We start from the raw sequence: 19117 nt of genomic DNA, 5'->3' as shown, positions 1-19117 counted from the left end.
TGCGATCTGTCTTTCCACCGACACCGATGTTCGAAAATATTGTAATACATTTTATTAACCTAGGGAGGGATGTTGGGTCGAGTTCAGATGAAAACAGAAAGTCGCAAACTTCCGGGTTCGATTTCACATCTGGCTATGCGGCCAATCATTATTATTAATAAACTGTATGTAGGAAATATGTGCACTACCATTTTAAAAAGGGTAAATGTACATGACGTTTATTAATTCAATGCAAGGAGGGCCTCTCTCCCTGCTGTGGGTTGGTTGACTATATTTCACCACACTGGTGGGTGCAGGTTGGTGAATGCAGGCAATCACAAACCTTAGAACACAGTACAACAGATGTTGTTACCACTGCCCTGCAAGCAGCAGCCTACAGCACTTGTCTCATGCATGGCAGTCGTCCATGCAAGCACTATCCAGCCTTAAAATCCTGCTTAGTTTAAGCAAATGTCAACCAAGGTACCCCCAGGGGGTTCATTTCAGCCGGGTCTGTCTGGGTCGGCGACCCGTAAAATATTCCTGCAACCACCATACCACGTCCAGTAGACAACAGTCAAGGCGATTTAGTCAATCTTTTTAAACGTATCGCTAGCACACACACACACACACCCGTGTATCCAGACTCACCGTCACGCACGGCTATACCTGTGTTAGACCTCTGCAGAGTGTAATGTCGGCTGGCGTCCGGGTCCATCACCTGACTTTTCATGGACGTCTTGAGTGTCCGCCCCTCCGAGTTGTCGCCATCTCCGCGCCCGGGGTCGCTGGGGTCGCGGGGTTCGTCATACTTGCTACCCGCTGGGTAGCCAGCGGTCGAGTCTGGGGCGAGCAGCACGGCGGAGAGGTCCTGCAGTGGCAGAGTCTTGATCGCGGATGAGTAAGGGCTCGCCGGGTTCTCAATCTTCATCATCCAGCAAGTGTTCCCTGCAGCGGGCGGTCAGGTGGGGAAGAAAAAAAAAAATCGCACGTCAAATCGCGTTGAACAAGTTTTAAATAAAAACATGCTCGGAAGGTGCACATTGCACTGGTTATGTGATGCTCGTCTTCACAAAGTGTTGCATATCAAACGTTTATTTTCCTCTGGATCGGGTCTCCCAAGTTTTGGGCAACACTTTGATCAATTCATCAATTTTAAATCGAGCAAGTCCCTAATAGAACAACTTTATACAACAGTTTGGTTTGGATTTATGAGTTAGTGTTCATCCTCATTACGGATGGATGGAGATGATGCATTAACACTTTCAACTTTTGTTGAAAAGCATTTCAAAAAGCTCTCCACGTTCATCAATAACACCACCTTACCAGTACATTGACCATTGATATGCTGAATGAGCCATAACGTTAATATTGACACTGCCCCCATTAACTTTATTTTCACATTACGTAGATCGCCATTGCCATGACGAATTTAAACTTTTAATTTGAATATAATTAAGCATGAATGTTTGACTTTCTGTTTACTATAAGAAATCTGTTCACAACTAAAAAGTGAATTCATCAACTTAATCCTAGTTTTGTATTTTGAACTTCTTTTACACCATACATAGCCAACTGTGCTAATCGGAGGTGCGGGGAATGGACAACAAAACTAAACAGAAAAAGCAGTTTCTTAGGGGTCCCACAGTGTTAACTGTGCCACACAACAACATCTGGCCACATGGCAGCAAAAAGATTCAAGTCCTCGATCCTCGCAGCCCGTGAATAACGTCATCTCCAGCACCCCGCTGCCAGTCCACTCACCCGTCGGCCGTCGGATGAGAATCTCGGCCCATCCCTGCGTGATCATGGAGGCACAATCGGACAGCCGAGGGGGCTCTTTCTCCTTCGGCTTTTTCGCTTGCGATGCTGCCGCTTCCTTGGCCGGGGTGGCGGCTTTCACTGGAGCGGCGGCGGTGGTGGCAGTGGCGCTGCTGGTGGTGGTAGAAGTTGTGGTGGTGGCAGTGGTTGCAGTGTCTGTGGTGGTGGAACCCGGTCCCGTTGCTGCCGACGTACTGGTACCGTTGGGCTCTGCTGCCACGGAGAGGGGGCTCAGGTCGTTGGAGTAGCAGGATCTCAGGGCGTGCCCACCTGCGCAAGACAGACAATCGCGCCATGACGTTTCGGCCGAAAGAAAAACTGTTCATTTCTACAACTTTTGTTTCACAACATATACGTAACCGTACGTAGCCAACCATGCTAATCAGAGGTGCGGGGAAGGAAAAAAACTCAACGCAAAAGACAGACACTTTCATTGGTTTCTTGAATAGAGCCAAGAGAAAGGAAAGTTTTGGATCTGGATGATAGTGAGTTAGCTGTAGTGGCGCAAGCCATAAGGGAGCAATCATTAAGGGCATTGATTGTTGCACCATTTTCTTTTGTAAAAAAAAATGTTCTTTGTACAAATTCAGGACACATATGATTGCTGTTACCCCTAGTGGAAAAATGGATGGCAAGAGGTGACATGCCTATCTCAAAGCTGTGTGCTCTTTAGAGCCGTCAGTCCAATCAGTGCCATGCTTTACAATGGCTAGACAGAGCCCATCACTCCATACCACTGCCATGCCAAGTTACCACAGTTACTCACAGTAAATGCGTTGTTGGCAAAGACTACCCTAAACTGCCTTTGCGCATCACGCTCTAGAATCCAGCACTTTCGGAGGTCGTGTTTAGTTGATAATGCAGCTTGGGGAGACCATCCGGCAATGTATTAATCATGGCCGATGATATTAATCAACACCAATAAAGATAATAGTTCAGGCCTATATGTACCACGCCATGGCTGATGAGCGGTGTACGGTTTTGAACGCTCGCGTGTGTAAAAATCGACGAAGAATTAAACGCCATCAAAGTTGGAAACCCAAAATGAATGCAAAAACCATCCTCTCTCCCTGCCATGTTGTGGGCGCGCCACCTGAGACGGATCGCTGGCGCACTCGACCGGAGCGCACGGGCTGCTGGCTCTCCTGGCTCTCCAGCTTCCCCGGAGCCTCCTTGGATGCCCGCGCCTGCCCGCCGCCCGGAGATCTGCACGCAAAACCGCCGCGCGCCGCCCGTCGATATTTTTAAATCCTTTATATTAAGTTCACTTGCTTGCTTGCGCGCTTACGACCGTGCAAATCTTTCGGTCGTTTTTTTAACCCACTTCCCGTGATCCAACCGAGCTGACATTTTGCACACAGACTCGTTGTGCGTGCCAATTTATTTTCGTGAAAATTTTTTTCCAAAATTTCCCACTTTTTAGGAAAAAAGAAAATTTCATATTTAATTTAAAATACCAAAGTGATAAAAATGAAACTCTTACTCAAGAAAAACAGAAATGATAAAATAAAACCGATGCCACGCATATAAAGGATTTATAGTGAAAAACTTGGTTTTTACGGGTTAATTTTTTCCATCATTATGTTTGCGTCATCACTTTTTAAAGTTTTATCCCCATTGTGCTAGCGGTAATCACGTCGTGAGACGAAGTATCCATTCGGAACGCTCGCACAGCGGTGCGACTCTTTCGCATGAGAGAACGGCTCGCAGAAGAGGACAGAGTTGACTTGAGATGACCTCTGATTTCATCCGATCTCTGGTTCATACAGTGGAGAGCAGCCCATTCGCACCTGTTCTACCATATAAGGAGTAATGTTCGATGCATAATTGAACCTTATGGTGGGACCCTAGGGTCCCATAAGTCCCCGGCTCTCACATAAACTGCGTTGCGACGTCATTTTATGTCTGTTGAAGGCGAACCTATTCCTCTCGACGGCAACCTATTCCTCTCGATGAGCTCTACACTATGCGCTCATCAAAGCTTCAAAGTGTTGTTTAGGACTACGGCAATTTTGGCAACGACGGGTGGTTGAAGAACGAGAGGATTGATTTCTGGTGGGTCGCGGCGTTTATGTGCGCGGTGGGACGGAGTCCCCAAAAATAATTAATTAATTACGATTTTTCTGGACCCCGGGGTCCCACCATAAGATTTAACGGCCAAAATAGGTTTTTATTGTCAGAGCTGGAATTTAGCCAAATTACGTGCAGAAGCAAATTTAAGGGCATGGGTTTGTGTAGCCAATGACGACCAGGCTAAGACTGTAAACTCCGTGCACTTGAAAATCTGGTTTAAGCATAGGTGGCTGAATCCGGGATTTTGACTCAGGATCTGAGCACTGTTAGTTCAGCACTCCGAGCTCTTGACCCACCCGACAATTAATAATTCCTGGTCGCTGTGAACATCTGGCCATATTGGTGGCACTCTTGGTAGAGGTTTTCAGTTGGGAAAAAAATAACTGGCAAAATCCTGGTTACATGCTCACTTAGTCCAGACCATCATTCCTCCAAGTCTCAATTGAATTTGAACCACTTCGTGAGAAATCGACCGTGGTCATGCGATGGAGACTGGCTACTTCTGCTGCTTCCAGAGTCTGAAATCCCCTTCTCTCTCTCTCTCTAACCCTTCCCTAGTGTTCGCTCCATTTTTGCTTAAGCCCAGGGTGCAAAACCTTAATTTTTTCCTATGACCGACTGACTGCCTGTATAAAACACATCTACCCCATAGTTTCCATATACAGCATCTGAGGATGCGGTCAAATGTATGTTTTATAAATACACATTTTATTGAAATGTAGGTCAATTTCATGGCCACTGCCATCACGTGGAATTTCTACTGTTGGCTCAGGGCCGCTAATGTAAACAAGCTGGGCAGACATCTTTTGTTCCTTTACAAAAAAAAGACCAAACTCGCATGCAGAAAATAAATACCGCAACGAGTGACAAAGTGCAGTCGTGAAACACGGGTAGACACTGCAAATGAGGAACACTGCACACCGAGTAATTCAAATCACATAGCTTTAAAGAGACACTTAAACGCTCATCTCTTTCACCTGGCTTTCGCTTTACACCGAGCTTGGCTTCGCTCCTGAGAATCAGTCATTTATGTCACGTGTATATGTGAAATATTGTGCGTGTTATAAATTGCATTATTATTGTTAGGAAATTACATCGCTGACGAGAGGTCACGAGCAGTCACGTGATACACCGAGACACAATCACGAACTCCGTTGGTTATTGACAAAAAGGTGCCGTAAAAATGCAGGGTGGGTCACCTGTCGCCGTCGCGGTCCGAGTCGCTGCTCTGCGAGTCCTTCGAGCGCGGCCCCAGCAGGGACGTGGGCCCGGCGCCGGCACTGGTGGTGATGGTGATGATTTTGTTGCCCACGAGCCACGACATGGTCTGCCCGCCGGCCAGAAGGAACTCCGCGGCAGGTGACCTTCAAATATAAACGGGCGAGCGCCCAGGTTAGGGTTGCCAAATCGCAAGGAAGCATGGAATTACAAACATCGGGAGACAGGTGGCGAAAACGCGTGGTTTCAGCGATCATGAGCAGGTTTAAAGATGCCCCAAACCGTGAAGAAAAGCAAGTGCGCTTGGGTAGGACATGTTGCTTGAAAGAATGATGGAGGCAGCAGCCAAGGGATTGAATGCGTCCGAGAGAAAATTCACCACGTAGATGGAGCAATAAAATCAGTTCATGTCCAGCTGCATTGTTACATCGTGCGATCACGAAGAATGGCGATGAGTTGGAAAAGCCTTCAGCCAACAGTGGATTGATCATGGCAATCACAAGTCGGAAAAAAATTGACGAGCATTTGCAGCTTAGATTACCAACTTCAAAAGTCAAATTGATAATCGAATGCAGCTGAAATTTTGCAAGGATTCAGCCGATTTATGCATGGGAGAACGCTCACATCGCACAACGCGTTTCAATGCGAGCGTGGTGCGAGGTAGAAAACGAGCAGCGGAGGGGCGAGGTGGGCGACATCCTCACCGTTTGGGCATCGTGGAGAAGTTGGAGAAGGCAAAGCGGGCAATCATGTCGAGGCAGATCTCTGTGAGCTCCAGGTGGACCAGCTTGAGGCTGTCGTCGGCAAGAGGAGCGTTCTCCTCCATCGAGCCGGAATTCATCCCGCCCAGCCGCGTCTCCATCCTGCGTCCGCACAGTCACACGCGGAGGGGGCGGGAGTCGGGTGGTCGAGAGAGAGGAGAATGCAGGGATTCGATTGTCACTAAATAATTTATTAGATTCTAATTTTTTTCACGCATCCCCTGCCCCCCTCCACACATCTCGTTTTTTTAATTCTTCACCCTACGAAATGCAAATGGAACATTTGAAGAAAAATGTAAAGTCTGGACATAAATTTTTACTCGTACCGAGATCAATTATCATGCGTGCAATGCGACTTTACACACCGTGAACCGAAGAAAACCTTTTTGAAATCAATGCACTGGTACATACCTATGGTGGTGGGTGGATGGAGCACGAGGGGTGATCGCATAGGTGGGGGCCAGGGCAAAACAAGGGAGGGAGAGAGACTGGACTCAAAACTGTGATCCTCTTCAACCAGGCACACTACGTTTAAGACAACCACACGACTGCATTATCTCTACAGTATGTGGCTTAAGCAGTTGGATAGAAATACCATATTCTAATATCTAAAAACATTTTCAATTGTTATTCAAAAGTGGAATACAATGTTCAAAACTTTCAAAAAGTGTGTTCGAGGTGTTTAGTAACTGAGCAACGATCAGCTGGAAAGAGCCAGTGAGGGGAGGGCATGCGTCCGTTAGTGAGAAGTAGCACGTACGCTCACCAGAGAGAAATCGTTCTGGATAGAGACTAGAAGACGGCATGAAAAAGTTAACACGCACAAGCCACCACTATTACCACCTCCATGCAAAGCTAACACTCTTGGTTTTGGTTGTCCCTAGAGTCACTTTCTTTTTTTGGTGTAGAATATACCATATTAGTATTCTTAACTTAACAGATTAAAATGAATTGTACGTGACAGATTGCATAGACGTCTTCTTCTGACTTTGAGGGGGGGGGGGGGGTAAGGGATCAAGATTTACAAGTTCTGTCCTCTGGTCACAACCGACATGGGGCATGCTCAGAGATCAGAAATCGAGGGGTTGGTAACCACAGGGGCAGCCACCAATTGTAGAAAGGCAGGAAAGAAAAAGGGCACTCGAAAGCGAAAGTGGCCAGAGGAAATTGCAGATGGCTATGTTCACATCCAATTATTCCACATTGGTAAAAATCCAAAAAGTGCTCCCCGAGGTCATAGGAAAAAAATTCAACATTCTAATTAGACATCCCCGTTTGCCCATAGGTCTTCAGTTGTACTCATTTGTATTGGTCATGTAGGGATGGTGGAGCAAAATTGACCCTTCTGAGCATTTTAACCAGAGCACTCCAGGACACCCCAGAGTAAAGGGTGCGAAACAACAAACAAATCGTAATCCTTATGAGTGCCACTTGGTCAGATAAAATCTGCACAGTTCATGAAGGGAGGTGGCGGCAAGGCCTTAACAAGAGGCAGACAAGATGCCGTGCACAATACCCCCCCCCACACCACGTTCATGCTGCTGGTTCTCAAAAAATCAGGAACCTGGTTTCACCGTTGCATCTGCACGCGAGTGCAACACTAAGGATCTACAGCAATCCCCCCGGGGATTCCTCAGCCGGCAGTGCTACATGCCTGCGCGCTATCGCCATGCGACGGTGAGTGAAGCAGATTTTAGTAACGAAACTCCAGGCACAAAACAAAAATTAGTTCGGGATCAAAAAAAAAAGTATCATGATAGAAAATCATCATCGACAAGTCGTCGTCATAATCATCATCATGCAGCCGAGCCGGCAGCAACCGCCGCAACCACCCATAAAAAAAAAGAGTCCTCGGCAAAAACATGCGTCGCTCGCGGGTGCGAGAGTTCACTTACCAGAGCAGGGATCGTCCGAGGTGCTGTCCCCTCTGGCTGTAACGTCCCCCGGCCATCCATAACCATTAACTTACCTGCTTATTGATGCGGGGTATCCCAACCACAATGTCTCCTGCCTGTTTCTTGTCCCATCACTCTACTGCACTTTCATTTGACCGTCGCTCCGGCAACCAAGGCTTCCTATCAAAACTCCGGATCAACCTCACGAGATTTTAAGGCTGCTGCGCTTTCTTTGCTGCAGTTTACACCATCTGGAAAGCTCTTTCACTCAGGCCTTCTGCACTGCCCAGATCCCTCCCTTGTTCAAGTCCAAGAACCAGACGCTCCTCTGCCTACAAGTGTTAATAAGTGTATATAGTGTCATGTGCACTTAAAGCACGATAAATTACCTCCTGGACTTGAATAATTCTACACTAATTTCTCAGTTCGATAAAGGAAAAACTCATCTTCAAACTATAAATGGGCACGTCTTTTTCTCTTTGTACTGCATCATGGGATGCGGTCACATTTCACTGCATTAGAAATTCAAATCATATCCTAACAGGTGATGTTTTGGCCACAGCTGTGTGGCACGGTGCTCACTTAGCACATAGCTCTACAGCTATTGTATTCTACGAACATCCATCGAAAGACATAACGCACGCACATTTTTTGGAGCGAGTGCTGAAATTTGCCATGAGCACTGCCCTTTTAAGGCGCGGAAGTTGTACACAAAACAAATTAACTATAAGTGCACAAAATATTTCAGTGGAGAAATATTGCAAAGCAATCGCAACTGGAAATGAGATTAGTGGCGAAAATGATGTGATGCTAGTTTGCTGGAGTTGCACGAATTGTTTTATGAGAGGAAAGGAAACAAATTCTAGCAGAGGTGAAAAGGGTAATTCTCAGGCAAGCGTGGTAGCAATATTACTCAGTGCGAATACAATGCTTGTTTTTTTTTAAATTTGAGAAGCACTCTGGAATTTTGTTCATATCTTCATAACAGTAGACGTGTTTAGAAATACCGAGTAGGCAGATTTGTAGCCCGATTTTGGGTTTGCTATTCTTGTTCGATTGTTTAAATATATATATATATAAAATGGCATGTTTCTAACCATATTTTATATTAATTACATTTTTAAAAGCTATATATTTCATAAAATTATAATCTTCATCATAGACATAATAACCCAACTTAATTAGCTTTGCACAACTTGCAATACATTATAATGTGGCGAAATAACCTGGCCAAGCCGAAACGCCAACGTGTGCATTATATCAACAAAACCCAATTTACTTTCTATTAGGTTCGAGAAGAAAATAACAAATGGACCTGCCTCGATAAAATAAGTCATTTTACAGCTCAGTTCACGTGTCCAAAAAACGAAATCCCAAGCGACCTCAAAAAAACCACTGCTGGTGCAAAACACTAGGAGCAAAAAACGCAACGTTTTGGTTGACGAGGTTTTCGTACGCTCCCCCGCCTTCCGCCGCCAGGAGGTTCACGCTTAAAACGGCAATCCCATTCGATCATTAAATGTCCTTCGGGCAGCTTGGCCGTGTGACACTGGACTTAGAAATGTCGGCGACAGAGTTGGACTCCTGCCTCTAGTGGACGTTTTTAGTCGCTACCTGCGGTGGACTTGATCTGACACGCTGATGCTTCGCGACCTGAACGACGCTGCCAGAGGGAGCTCGCGAATGTCTTTAATCGGTGACGAGCTACCCAAGCCTGGCTGCCTGCTTGGCCGCGCAGAACGCAGACTAAATGGCCGTGACGCGTTTTCGTAGGTGGAGGAGGAAGGTGTGGTGTTACGCACAAGGCACAAATGGGGGAAAAGGTCCGGGAAGGAGGGGAGGGAGGGTGGGGGGGAAGCAGAAGCATAGCGGTGTAAACATTCAAGGACAAAACAGCAAAGACAAATCAGAGCAAAATTAATTTTAAATGAAAATCGAGCGGCACATTTAAAACACGGTTACCGAAGTCTTTAAACACCGATGTCTTGAATTCGCTCAATAATATCTAGGCCTTGGATTGGCTACAAGGCATCTCCCTGTTATGTGTGGATGGTTTAATTGGAGAGAAAGATAATTACTTTTCAATGAATTGCTACCATGCGCATGTGTACCTAAATATGCACAGACCCACAACAACATCTCTAAACCGCCGTCGTTAACACTGCCTGATAAAAAGGGTGCAGTGGGCCAAGTTTCACAAATGGTCATTTATCTTTGTTCTGGAGGGATGAAATTTAGAAGAATAAAAAAAACTAATTTAAAACCAACATAACAGCGGTACCAGCAGAATGCTCTAACACCTGAGCCACTGCGCTACCTTCAGATTGCTATACATTGTTTAGATGGTACGTTTTACTTGAAGGTGAATTTTTTATAAATCTTTTGGCACAGGCCTGGAGAGCTTTGAATAATATCAATACGGGGGATTCCTGAGCATTGGGGACTCGAATGAGTTTCATATTCATAAGAGCCCATCAGTTAGTCATGCAGTTACAGACACCCAAGAATATATACAGTACTAGAAGCAAGAAAACCACAGCAAAGACACGTGTCTCCTGAAATTATTATTTTACACATTGCTATGTTATTCATTCATCTCAGTAAAGAGGAGCAAACGTTAAATATTTTTTTTACATTTATAGAAGCAAAAAAATAAACCTTTATTTTTGTCTTTTGTAGCTTTAAAATTAAAAGCAATATATAGTGGTGCACTTTAAACATAAGCAATAACCCAATCTTGCCTTTTTGTGCATTCTCCACTCTAGGGAAATCTCTCGTTAAAGATGAACAACACAAGGCACACGGGGAGACTCATGACACATCCAAATCTGAATAGCAGTGACATGAGACATCGGCTTTAAAGAAAACTAAAAGATTTAAAAAACGCACAAGTAAAATACAATAAGACGACTGCACAAGAGCACGTAAACCAAAAAATAACTCAAAGTCAAGGTCAGGAGTCAATCGCAGCAAATGCTACAGATGCCACCACACTGCCATCTCTTCCTTCCTTCTGCAAGACCGCACAGCTATAGAACAGTTAACACCTGACCCCCAAAATTCGCTTACGGTCTCATTGCCATCATATGAGCGCTACGGCGGTGAGATGTTAACTACCTCGTCTGGTATACAGGAGGTCGTGGGTTCGATCCCGACCCCGATGCCTGTATATTTGGAGTTTTGGCCGGGTCCTCCGCTTTTTCACCTCAACATTTAAAAACATGCGTTTAGAGTATTTGGTTACAATACATTTCCACATATGCCACTTCATTGAGCGATCATTTGTGGCCAGGTCGCTTCGGAAAAGTATATAGCTCAATGGGCTTTACCTGGTTAAATAAAATAGTTAGTCATATGACTTTACATCTTCTAATTGGGTCAGATTTCTGGTTGTCAAATGTATCTCAAAATCCTGCCCCCCCCCCCCCTTCTATTCTGCACGTGTACCCTCATCCCTTACAAAATACTTTGCCCGATTAAATCCACAATATTTTCCCGCCACATTCTACTCCAAACTTCCAAGCTGTTTATACAAAGCTTAATCTCGGCACAAGTGCATCTGATCTTGCCATTCAGAACTCGGCCATGTGCAGCTGTTTGTTAACTTTTTTTTATCGTTGAAATCAGGTTTAGTGTGTACAGTAACCAGGTCTCTACTGAAAATGGCCATTCTTTGCCCAATGGGTTTTACTTGTGAAGAAATAAATCAATCCAATCAATATTCAAAAGGTAAGCATCTTATTTTTTTGTTGCTTGCTAAAGTCTAAATGAGAGTTGTAAATTAGGTATTTAACAGCTTTCAGGACAGGTGGTGACGGGCTAGGTCTGCTTTCATTAGAAGCCTTCTGGAAACACATTTGGCTTGTGGCATCAATTTTACACCAATTTTACAGAGTACAAATAAAACTACTCATTTCACCGACGGTGTGCAGGTTATAGCAGCAGGAACGTATATTTCATGACCACAGAAGGGTAAACGTGTGAAGAACTAAGGTCGGCAAAATATTTCCAGTATGTGCAAGGTTTTTTTTGGCAACTGGTAATGTGAAAATCATATGGGTCAGGTCTTACCAAATGCAACATTTCATAAGTGCAATGGTCACTTATGCAGAAATAATGGAAGTTTAATAACATTGAATTTTTGGGAGAGCACAGTACCAATAATAATTGAACCTTAAAACAAGCTCCACGTTGAACAATTATCAATGGGGGGCAAATAACTCTTGTTGTTAGTCATGAGTCAGGAGCCGAAGTTGCACTTGGTGGCAGGGATCAGCGTCTCCATTAAAACAACCAATGCGGATTGTTTAACCCCATGAAGTGGTGGTACTCAAAGTTAGACCCTGGGAGGGACTATCGGTCGACTGAACTCTCAATCAGGGATTTTAATGAATGAAGCGCTTCACTACGACGCAATCTCTGCTGGAAAACAATCGTAGAATTACATGCATTTTTATGATGACTGTTTTCACCATGTCTGCTTACCACAGTGTAACCTAGCAGCAAACCCACAAAAACCTGTATTATGGATGATATTGGTTGCGAAAGCCTACGTGTTAAACGTAATTTAGCACATCCACGTGGCTTCCAAAGAAATACATAATCTAGAGCTCCCAAGGCAATGGAGAAGGTAACGGTTTTGGGAGTGCAGCACGTGTGTTATTGCCCCAAATGCAATCCACTGGAAAAACATCAACCTGCACTAACAAATGTGTCAATGACAACTTTGCTTGCTCAACACAGCCTGATGTGTGCATGAGTGACCTACAATGAAATCTTGACTTAAAGTTTCCGTGACTGCAGGAATTCATATTATTTGGGTCTTTCGGTAAAGTCACGTAGATAGGTTCAAAGAAAATAGCAATAACAAAAAACTACGACGTTTCAATCTAAACGTTTCCATCGAAACGTCGTAGTTTTTTTTGTTATATTGCTATTTTCTTTGAACCTATCTACGTGACTTTACCGAAAGACCCAAAGAATATGACCTACAATTGCCACGGATAACAAAACCTCTCAACATTCATCAACAACACCGTGGCCTTAAATGGGAGACATATTTCTATATATAACAGGTGCTGATGTTGTTTCGGGCAATGATCCTTTCTTGCAACACAATACAATCGCCACAGTGGCCAAAACCTGAAAAACGCGTAAAGCCACCAGGGGTTGGCGAATAACGAGTCCGGTGTTCTCTGACAGCGGAAAACCCAACGCACCAATGTCGTTTTGCAACAAACAAAAAAATCCTGTTTAATTCTTTACTTTGTAAATTGATAACAGTTAGGTTTCAGCCACTTCATGGCGGCATGCGCCGGTGACATTCAAGTGAAGGGTAGCATTGTTATGTGCTCATTGGGGCCAAGAAGTCAGGCATAAACCCACAGATGAGAGAAGAGCCGAGTCAACGAATCGTAGCCACTGCCCCGAACAGTCCGGAAAGCAGCGATGTAACAAACATGTCTGGCGATGACACGAATGTCGAAACAATACTTCTTCAGTGACATTACAATGGGTGATTTGGACTCATTGCTGGGTCAATACGAATGCAAGTAATTTTTGGAGCGGTAATTTTTTTATGCTATTTAAAAATGTGAATGTTTAATTGTCATCGATCCTTAATGTTTTAAAATTACTATTTGGGGAGCATTGGTATAAGTGGTGAACACACTGCACTGTGAACCAAGTCACCGGATTTCAATTCACGGTGCAGTGGTGAGTGACACAGAACCTTTCTTGCCAGTATCAAAGGAAAAGAATAGGTACTCTTTGGTTATTTTGGTAAAGTCACGTAGGTATAAAATAAATTAAATCACGACGTTTCGGGTGCAATACAAGCATCCGTCATCAGGTGAAACAAACCACAGCAAGAAAACAATTGCTGATGTGGGCAAAAAGGCTGCTGTAACAAGACACTATATAGGTTTTACCTTTTATGGCAATAAAACAGGTGTTAAGATGTTCAAACACCAAACAGAATCCGTTTGCGTGGAATCATATCTACATTAACCAAGCATACTTGTGGTGAATATGCAAACAAAACATGCTCTGGTAATATATACATTGTCTTTGAAACTGATTGGTCGACACCAGAGACAGCACGCACAAGGTTTCTGTTTGGTGTTTTAACATCGTAACACCTGTTTCATTGTCAGAAAGGGTAAAACCTATTCTAATACTAGTGGCGAGTGATATCTGCACCAGGATCCTGGGTCCCTCTGTCACCAAACCACACTGACCCAGCTTGGTGAAGTATGCTCAAGCATCCCCATGGCTGACACAGCATAGAGGAGGCCCTCATCCAGCAGCGGATTGATGCAAGGGCTTCACGACTAGTACTACATACCTGGGTACACTTTTGCATAAAGTTTAGTATGCTTGGGCAAACAACTCAAGTCATGAATTCATATAATAACCTTTTTCATCACTCCTTGCCTCCGACTTAAGAGCTTATCCCATCAATCAGAGGCTTTGGCTCGGTACTCGTGACTTGTGCATCAACATTATCCTTTGTGGCGATGCCGCCAACACACTTCTTCCATCTCATCTCTCCACTATCAATCCCTCCTGCTGACAGATGCAGCCAGCACTGTCGCTTTGCACCCCTCCCCCCCAACCCTTATTTATTCTAAATTGTGCCACCGGTGTCACAAGACGAATATTCCATTCAGAAACCTCACAGGGCAGCACACCCACGTGTCAGAACGGCCAGAGAAGATTTATTTCACAGGACCTCTCACGAAAAGCTTTCAATTGGAACTTTTAAAATGGAAGGCAAATACTGCACTGGTTAAAAAAGGCACCATCTCCCACCAGTTAAACCAACACTACCTGAGAAACAGTGACTTGAATGGCCAATTCACCACTGGATTGAACTCCGTTTAATTTTGGCAATGACAACCACCTTTAAATGCTTATTTTGTAATGAGCCAGCATCAGCCGATCATTTGCATGGGGTTTCACCTTTCCAAAATACAATCAGGAATGAAACTGCATTGCATGGGTAAACCCAAACCTCATTAGGCTTTGCAATACTAATGACTTGCATAAGCTATGTAAAGCAGTATAAACGCACGCTGCCCTATAGGTGGTGGTTTAATAATGATATAATCACACTTTCATCTGGTGGTCACTTTTTTTCCCTTCGAAAAGGTCACAAGCCATGCAATACTCATCAGGAAAACCTTAGCTCCCCAGCTTCTTCCAGTCAGAATGAGTCTTTACCTCGGACCACACGATCAAAACTTCTGAAGTATTATGGATTCGAAGCCAAGTGTCTATTTTAAAAGACAACCCACAATTCCTCAGAGCGTTCCAATACTACAATGAACGAAATCATGGATACAACTTGCGTTGACGCTACATGGCCACCTGCATCTCAAATATCACCACTACCATTAACCTTGTCGCTCCCCCGGAAACATCGAATGGAATGCAGGAGAGGGTGCTGGGAGCTGGACACACCTGCGCGTGGGCTTGTCGCTCAGGCTCGTACTGCGTGCGCGGAAGTTGCTCTGGTCGGCGTTCTGCTGAGCAGTCTCCTGAGCACTCTGCTGAGCGCTCTGCTGGGCGCTCTGCTGGGCGCTCCTCAGGTGCTGCTCATCAAACGGCAGCAGCGCGTTGGAGCGCAGGCCCTGTACCACAGGAGGTACATGGATTAAAAATTATTAAACCTTGCCTTTGAACCGAACACTCGGAAAAGACCTGAAAATCGTCAGACAATAAGCTGGAGGGGTGGTGCGCTGTGTGTGCACGCGAGACCGTACCTTAGTGATGTACTGCACAAAGTCCTTTCTGAATGGAAGGCGGCAACGGATGAACCACATGGCAATCACATGGTGCGCCAGTGACACAACGTACTGGGTGAACCTGCAGTAACACAAGATTCGTTGATGCGGTTGTTTTTGCAATTGTCGTCATTTTAAAGACATGTAGCAATTACAACAGTGAGTAATCCATTTTCCCATGTGCAGTGGCTTGATCATCCAAGCCTGGTTACCAAATTCCTGCATAAAACAATGATATATACTATTTAAAACAATTAGCTATATTACAGCCATAAGAATTGCAACATTATGGTCTTACTTCTATGCAATGAACACTCTTTTGAGGGCATGAGGATAGGCCATCTAGCAGGTGGATGGGAGGTCTATTGAAGGGACTAAACGCGAAAAAGACCTGAAAATAAAACCATCTCTGAACAAGAAATTTTATTTGATCGCAGTTTCAGCCGAGTCAATAGGCTACACAGGTACATGTGGGTAGTACGTGAAGAGTAAAAACATGGCATGAGTCTCATCCAACTAAAACTTCACCATATCCACCAGGGCGGTGGCGCCAAAAATCGCATGGAGATTTGAAAGAATCCCAGGTGTTCGCCAACAGTGCAAATGTTCCGAATGATTTTTTTTGCAATGCCAATGAAAACCACTCATAAGTTTGATTTAAAAATAAATATAAAAAGGAGTATGTAGTCAATAATTCTCCCCTCATCTTCCGGGGCCACGCCCTGACGTGGTGCGACACAGCACTGCTCGCTTGTCACCGAATTACACAAAACTAATAACAAAAATTGAAATAACTGCAAATTAGAAACCGTGGATAGATTCTATTTTCTCTTCACGTTATTTCCATTGAAACGTGGAGGTGATACGTGCAAAGTCCGTGACAGAAACACATTAAATAAAAATCATGAAAACTACAATTTCCAAATCAAATTATGTACTGTTGCGATAAAGGTAATTGGTCACAATTTAACCTGCCTTTATCTGCAAATGCTGTTTTCTAAAATAATCCCATAACAATCTACAATTTAATTTACTTAACAACGAGTCCAGTCAAAGAATGTTGAAATAAGAATTGGGGGCAGCTCTTATCTCCATCGGCAGCCCTGTACCACAGGAGGAAATTCCATATTTCAAATTGTGCCAGCAAGAATTTCCCACGGGAGCTCCACAGACGTCTCTCAGGTGGTACGAATCTTATCGACAATGGGGGGGGCAATGAGCGATGGGATAAGTAGACACCCAACCAAGATTTACACACAACTTTCTGTGTGTCAAGGTGTGAAAACGAGTTGAGCACAAAATCGGAGATGAAGAATCATGTTTAAGAGATGGAGAATCCATTTTGAACGCCGCAGTATCCCATGTTCAGGAATGATCCGTGGAATCAGATATTCACAGCGCTACTGCCGAGATGTCTTTAATGGACCCTTTAGCCACACGAGAGGGGCAAGCCCTTTCCCACCCACCCTAAGAGACTTTTTTTTTTTAAATCACACGGTCAAAGTGCAACACCAAATTAGATTTTTTTTTTGTGTGTGTGCAGTCATTGGTGTCCAGGCTGAAACCATCAAATCGATTTAAAAAGACAGATGGTTGAAACCTGGATTTGACCAAGATTTCAGCAGCGCAAGCTCAGCATCTCTGACCGCCGACCGACCCGAGCATTCATTTTTAATAAAACACAAGCATTGGTATTGTGGGAAACGGGCTCACTTGAAGGAGTTGGTATATGGGAGGGAGATGGCAAACACGCTGATGTACTGCTCTGCCACGAAGTTTGTGTAGAGGTGAGGCAGGCGGACCAAAACTGTTGAGAAGATGCGCAAGCATGAAAAATTCCAGATTACGTTAAAACATCAAAATCTAAAGAGATTTAATATAGCGGGAAGTGCGGAGCAAGTCTGTAATGCAGCACTTCGGGAGGTGCGTTGCAGACTGTGCAAAGTAGCATGTGCCCGAAACTCCCAACCTCGGGTTATGAAGTGGCCAGATAAGAGCCAAGCAAGTGGGTTGCGGTTCTATTTATATCGCATTTTGGATGTCAACACCTCATATGCGTGGGCTTCACCAGTTCATCCTCCCGCATGGCAAATAACTGGCCAAACGCCCAAGCACTCCTGAAAAATGACTCCCAAATCAGCGAGGCTTCGCTGGATAAATAATGTATCACCATTTTGAAAATCTAGCGTGTAAATATATACTCCAGGGTTGAAAATAAGATGTTTTTGGCATGGGAGTTACGTAGTTAAAGGGAACTGTAGAAAACTCTGTCCGAAAACCATAATGAGGTCAATGATAGCATTCATTTAACCCCGTAAATTTTACAAATTTTCACAAGTGGTCCAAGATGCAGTGGAGAATGCTGAATATTAACTCATTACACATCACCATAAAAGACGATATCTGCATGAGATAATTCCAGGTATCATTAAAATAAATGGCTTAATTATAAAAATATATATAAAGACCACCGTCTTTGTAAATTGGAAAAACTGTTTGAAAATAGGCATCTATATATGTGGTCATTAAAAGTAAAGTGAAATCTGCAGTCTTGTATAAACTGGAGAACATCTTTTTTAATTGGGAGCAAAAAACTATTACATCTCAAGTTGAAAGCATGGAATTCTTGGCTGAAAACACTTCACAACCACTACCATCAATACTTATCATTACCATTATGCATGTGAAGCGAGTCCAACTGTGTTGCAGACGTTGTTCTTTAGAGGCAACACTTTTATTGTAACATCAACCCGCTAACAAAGGGGTAACTGCCCCTTCACCAGATACAGCCTAGGGTGGTGGCCACCCAGCTAACTACGCTATACGTAGGAGTTACAGCTACGAAGGGTCGGGCCCTCACTCAGGTGCCGACCACGTGTTGAAGCCTCGTAGGACGTAGAGCTTCCAGCTTGTAGACGTAGAGCTTCAGCTTGTAGAATGCAGCGACCCCGGTCCCTCTCAGGGACCAACCTTATATCCTCCTGGGTCGAGGCCGCTCCGACCTTGGCCCCGCCCGCCTTCTCGAGCCTTCTAGCTCCCTCCCGATCCCTCTCGAGAGCTCTCCCCAGACACGTGATCGCCCCCTAGCCCCCCCCCCCCCACCTGGGGCCCTCTCTGTGGACACTCCGGATCACGTGCCTACGGGGTCAACCAGAGTGCCATGGCCCGGGACAACCCTGCCGCCCCTGGGCTGACACTCTCCCACTCCCCCTTGTATGAGCCCGCACCACACGCTATGTGTGGTGCCCGCGCAATCCCAGCACACACAAAGCCCCACTAGGGCTGGTACTACACGCGCCTACAGGGTGTACGCGATGACGGTGCATCGTGCACCATGGCCCTCTCGGGCCGGCACCACACAGTGACATCGGGGATGTCACTACACGTTTACCCAGGAGAACCTCACCAAGTCTCATGGCTTTCTCAGCGAGGGTCCAGTGAGGTTTTTCGAAGTCAGGCCAATCGTTACATTGTCGCAAGCCATGAGTAATTTGCGGGTAATCTTTAAAATTTGGCAAAATTTGTACCATGACACTGACGCACAATGGCCTTACTCTGGCGAATTATGCCACGGTATCTTAAA

The 19117-nt window shown here is 44.7% G+C and overlaps 1 protein-coding gene across 3 annotated transcripts in view; it reads right to left on the bottom strand.

Annotated features, from left to right (window-relative positions):
- Positions 1 to 19117, bottom strand: part of TSC2 (TSC complex subunit 2) — a 61731-nt gene that overhangs the window by 18791 nt on the left and 23823 nt on the right. For 2 of the 3 annotated variants that reach the window (XM_078594254.1, XM_078594255.1), the window contains exons 23-31: positions 17248 to 17341; positions 15514 to 15616; positions 15212 to 15381; positions 9362 to 9493; positions 5796 to 5954; positions 5073 to 5237; positions 2894 to 3006; positions 1744 to 2070; positions 649 to 927 (exon numbers count right to left, since the gene is read on the bottom strand). In XM_078594254.1, coding sequence (XP_078450380.1) covers positions 649 to 927; positions 1744 to 2070; positions 2894 to 3006; positions 5073 to 5237; positions 5796 to 5954; positions 9362 to 9493; positions 15212 to 15381; positions 15514 to 15616; positions 17248 to 17341 — 1542 coding nt within the window. The remainder of the gene's footprint in view (positions 1 to 648; positions 928 to 1743; positions 2071 to 2893; positions 3007 to 5072; positions 5238 to 5795; positions 5955 to 9361; positions 9494 to 15211; positions 15382 to 15513; positions 15617 to 17247; positions 17342 to 19117) is intronic. The other variant, XM_078594256.1, reaches the window with a different exon arrangement.

Source organism: Lampetra planeri, chromosome 5, assembly GCF_965212315.1.
Source record: "Lampetra planeri chromosome 5, kcLamPlan1.2.h2, whole genome shotgun sequence".
NCBI lineage: Eukaryota > Metazoa > Chordata > Hyperoartia > Petromyzontiformes > Petromyzontidae > Lampetra > Lampetra planeri.
This window is presented reverse-complemented; position numbering and strand designations above follow the sequence as displayed.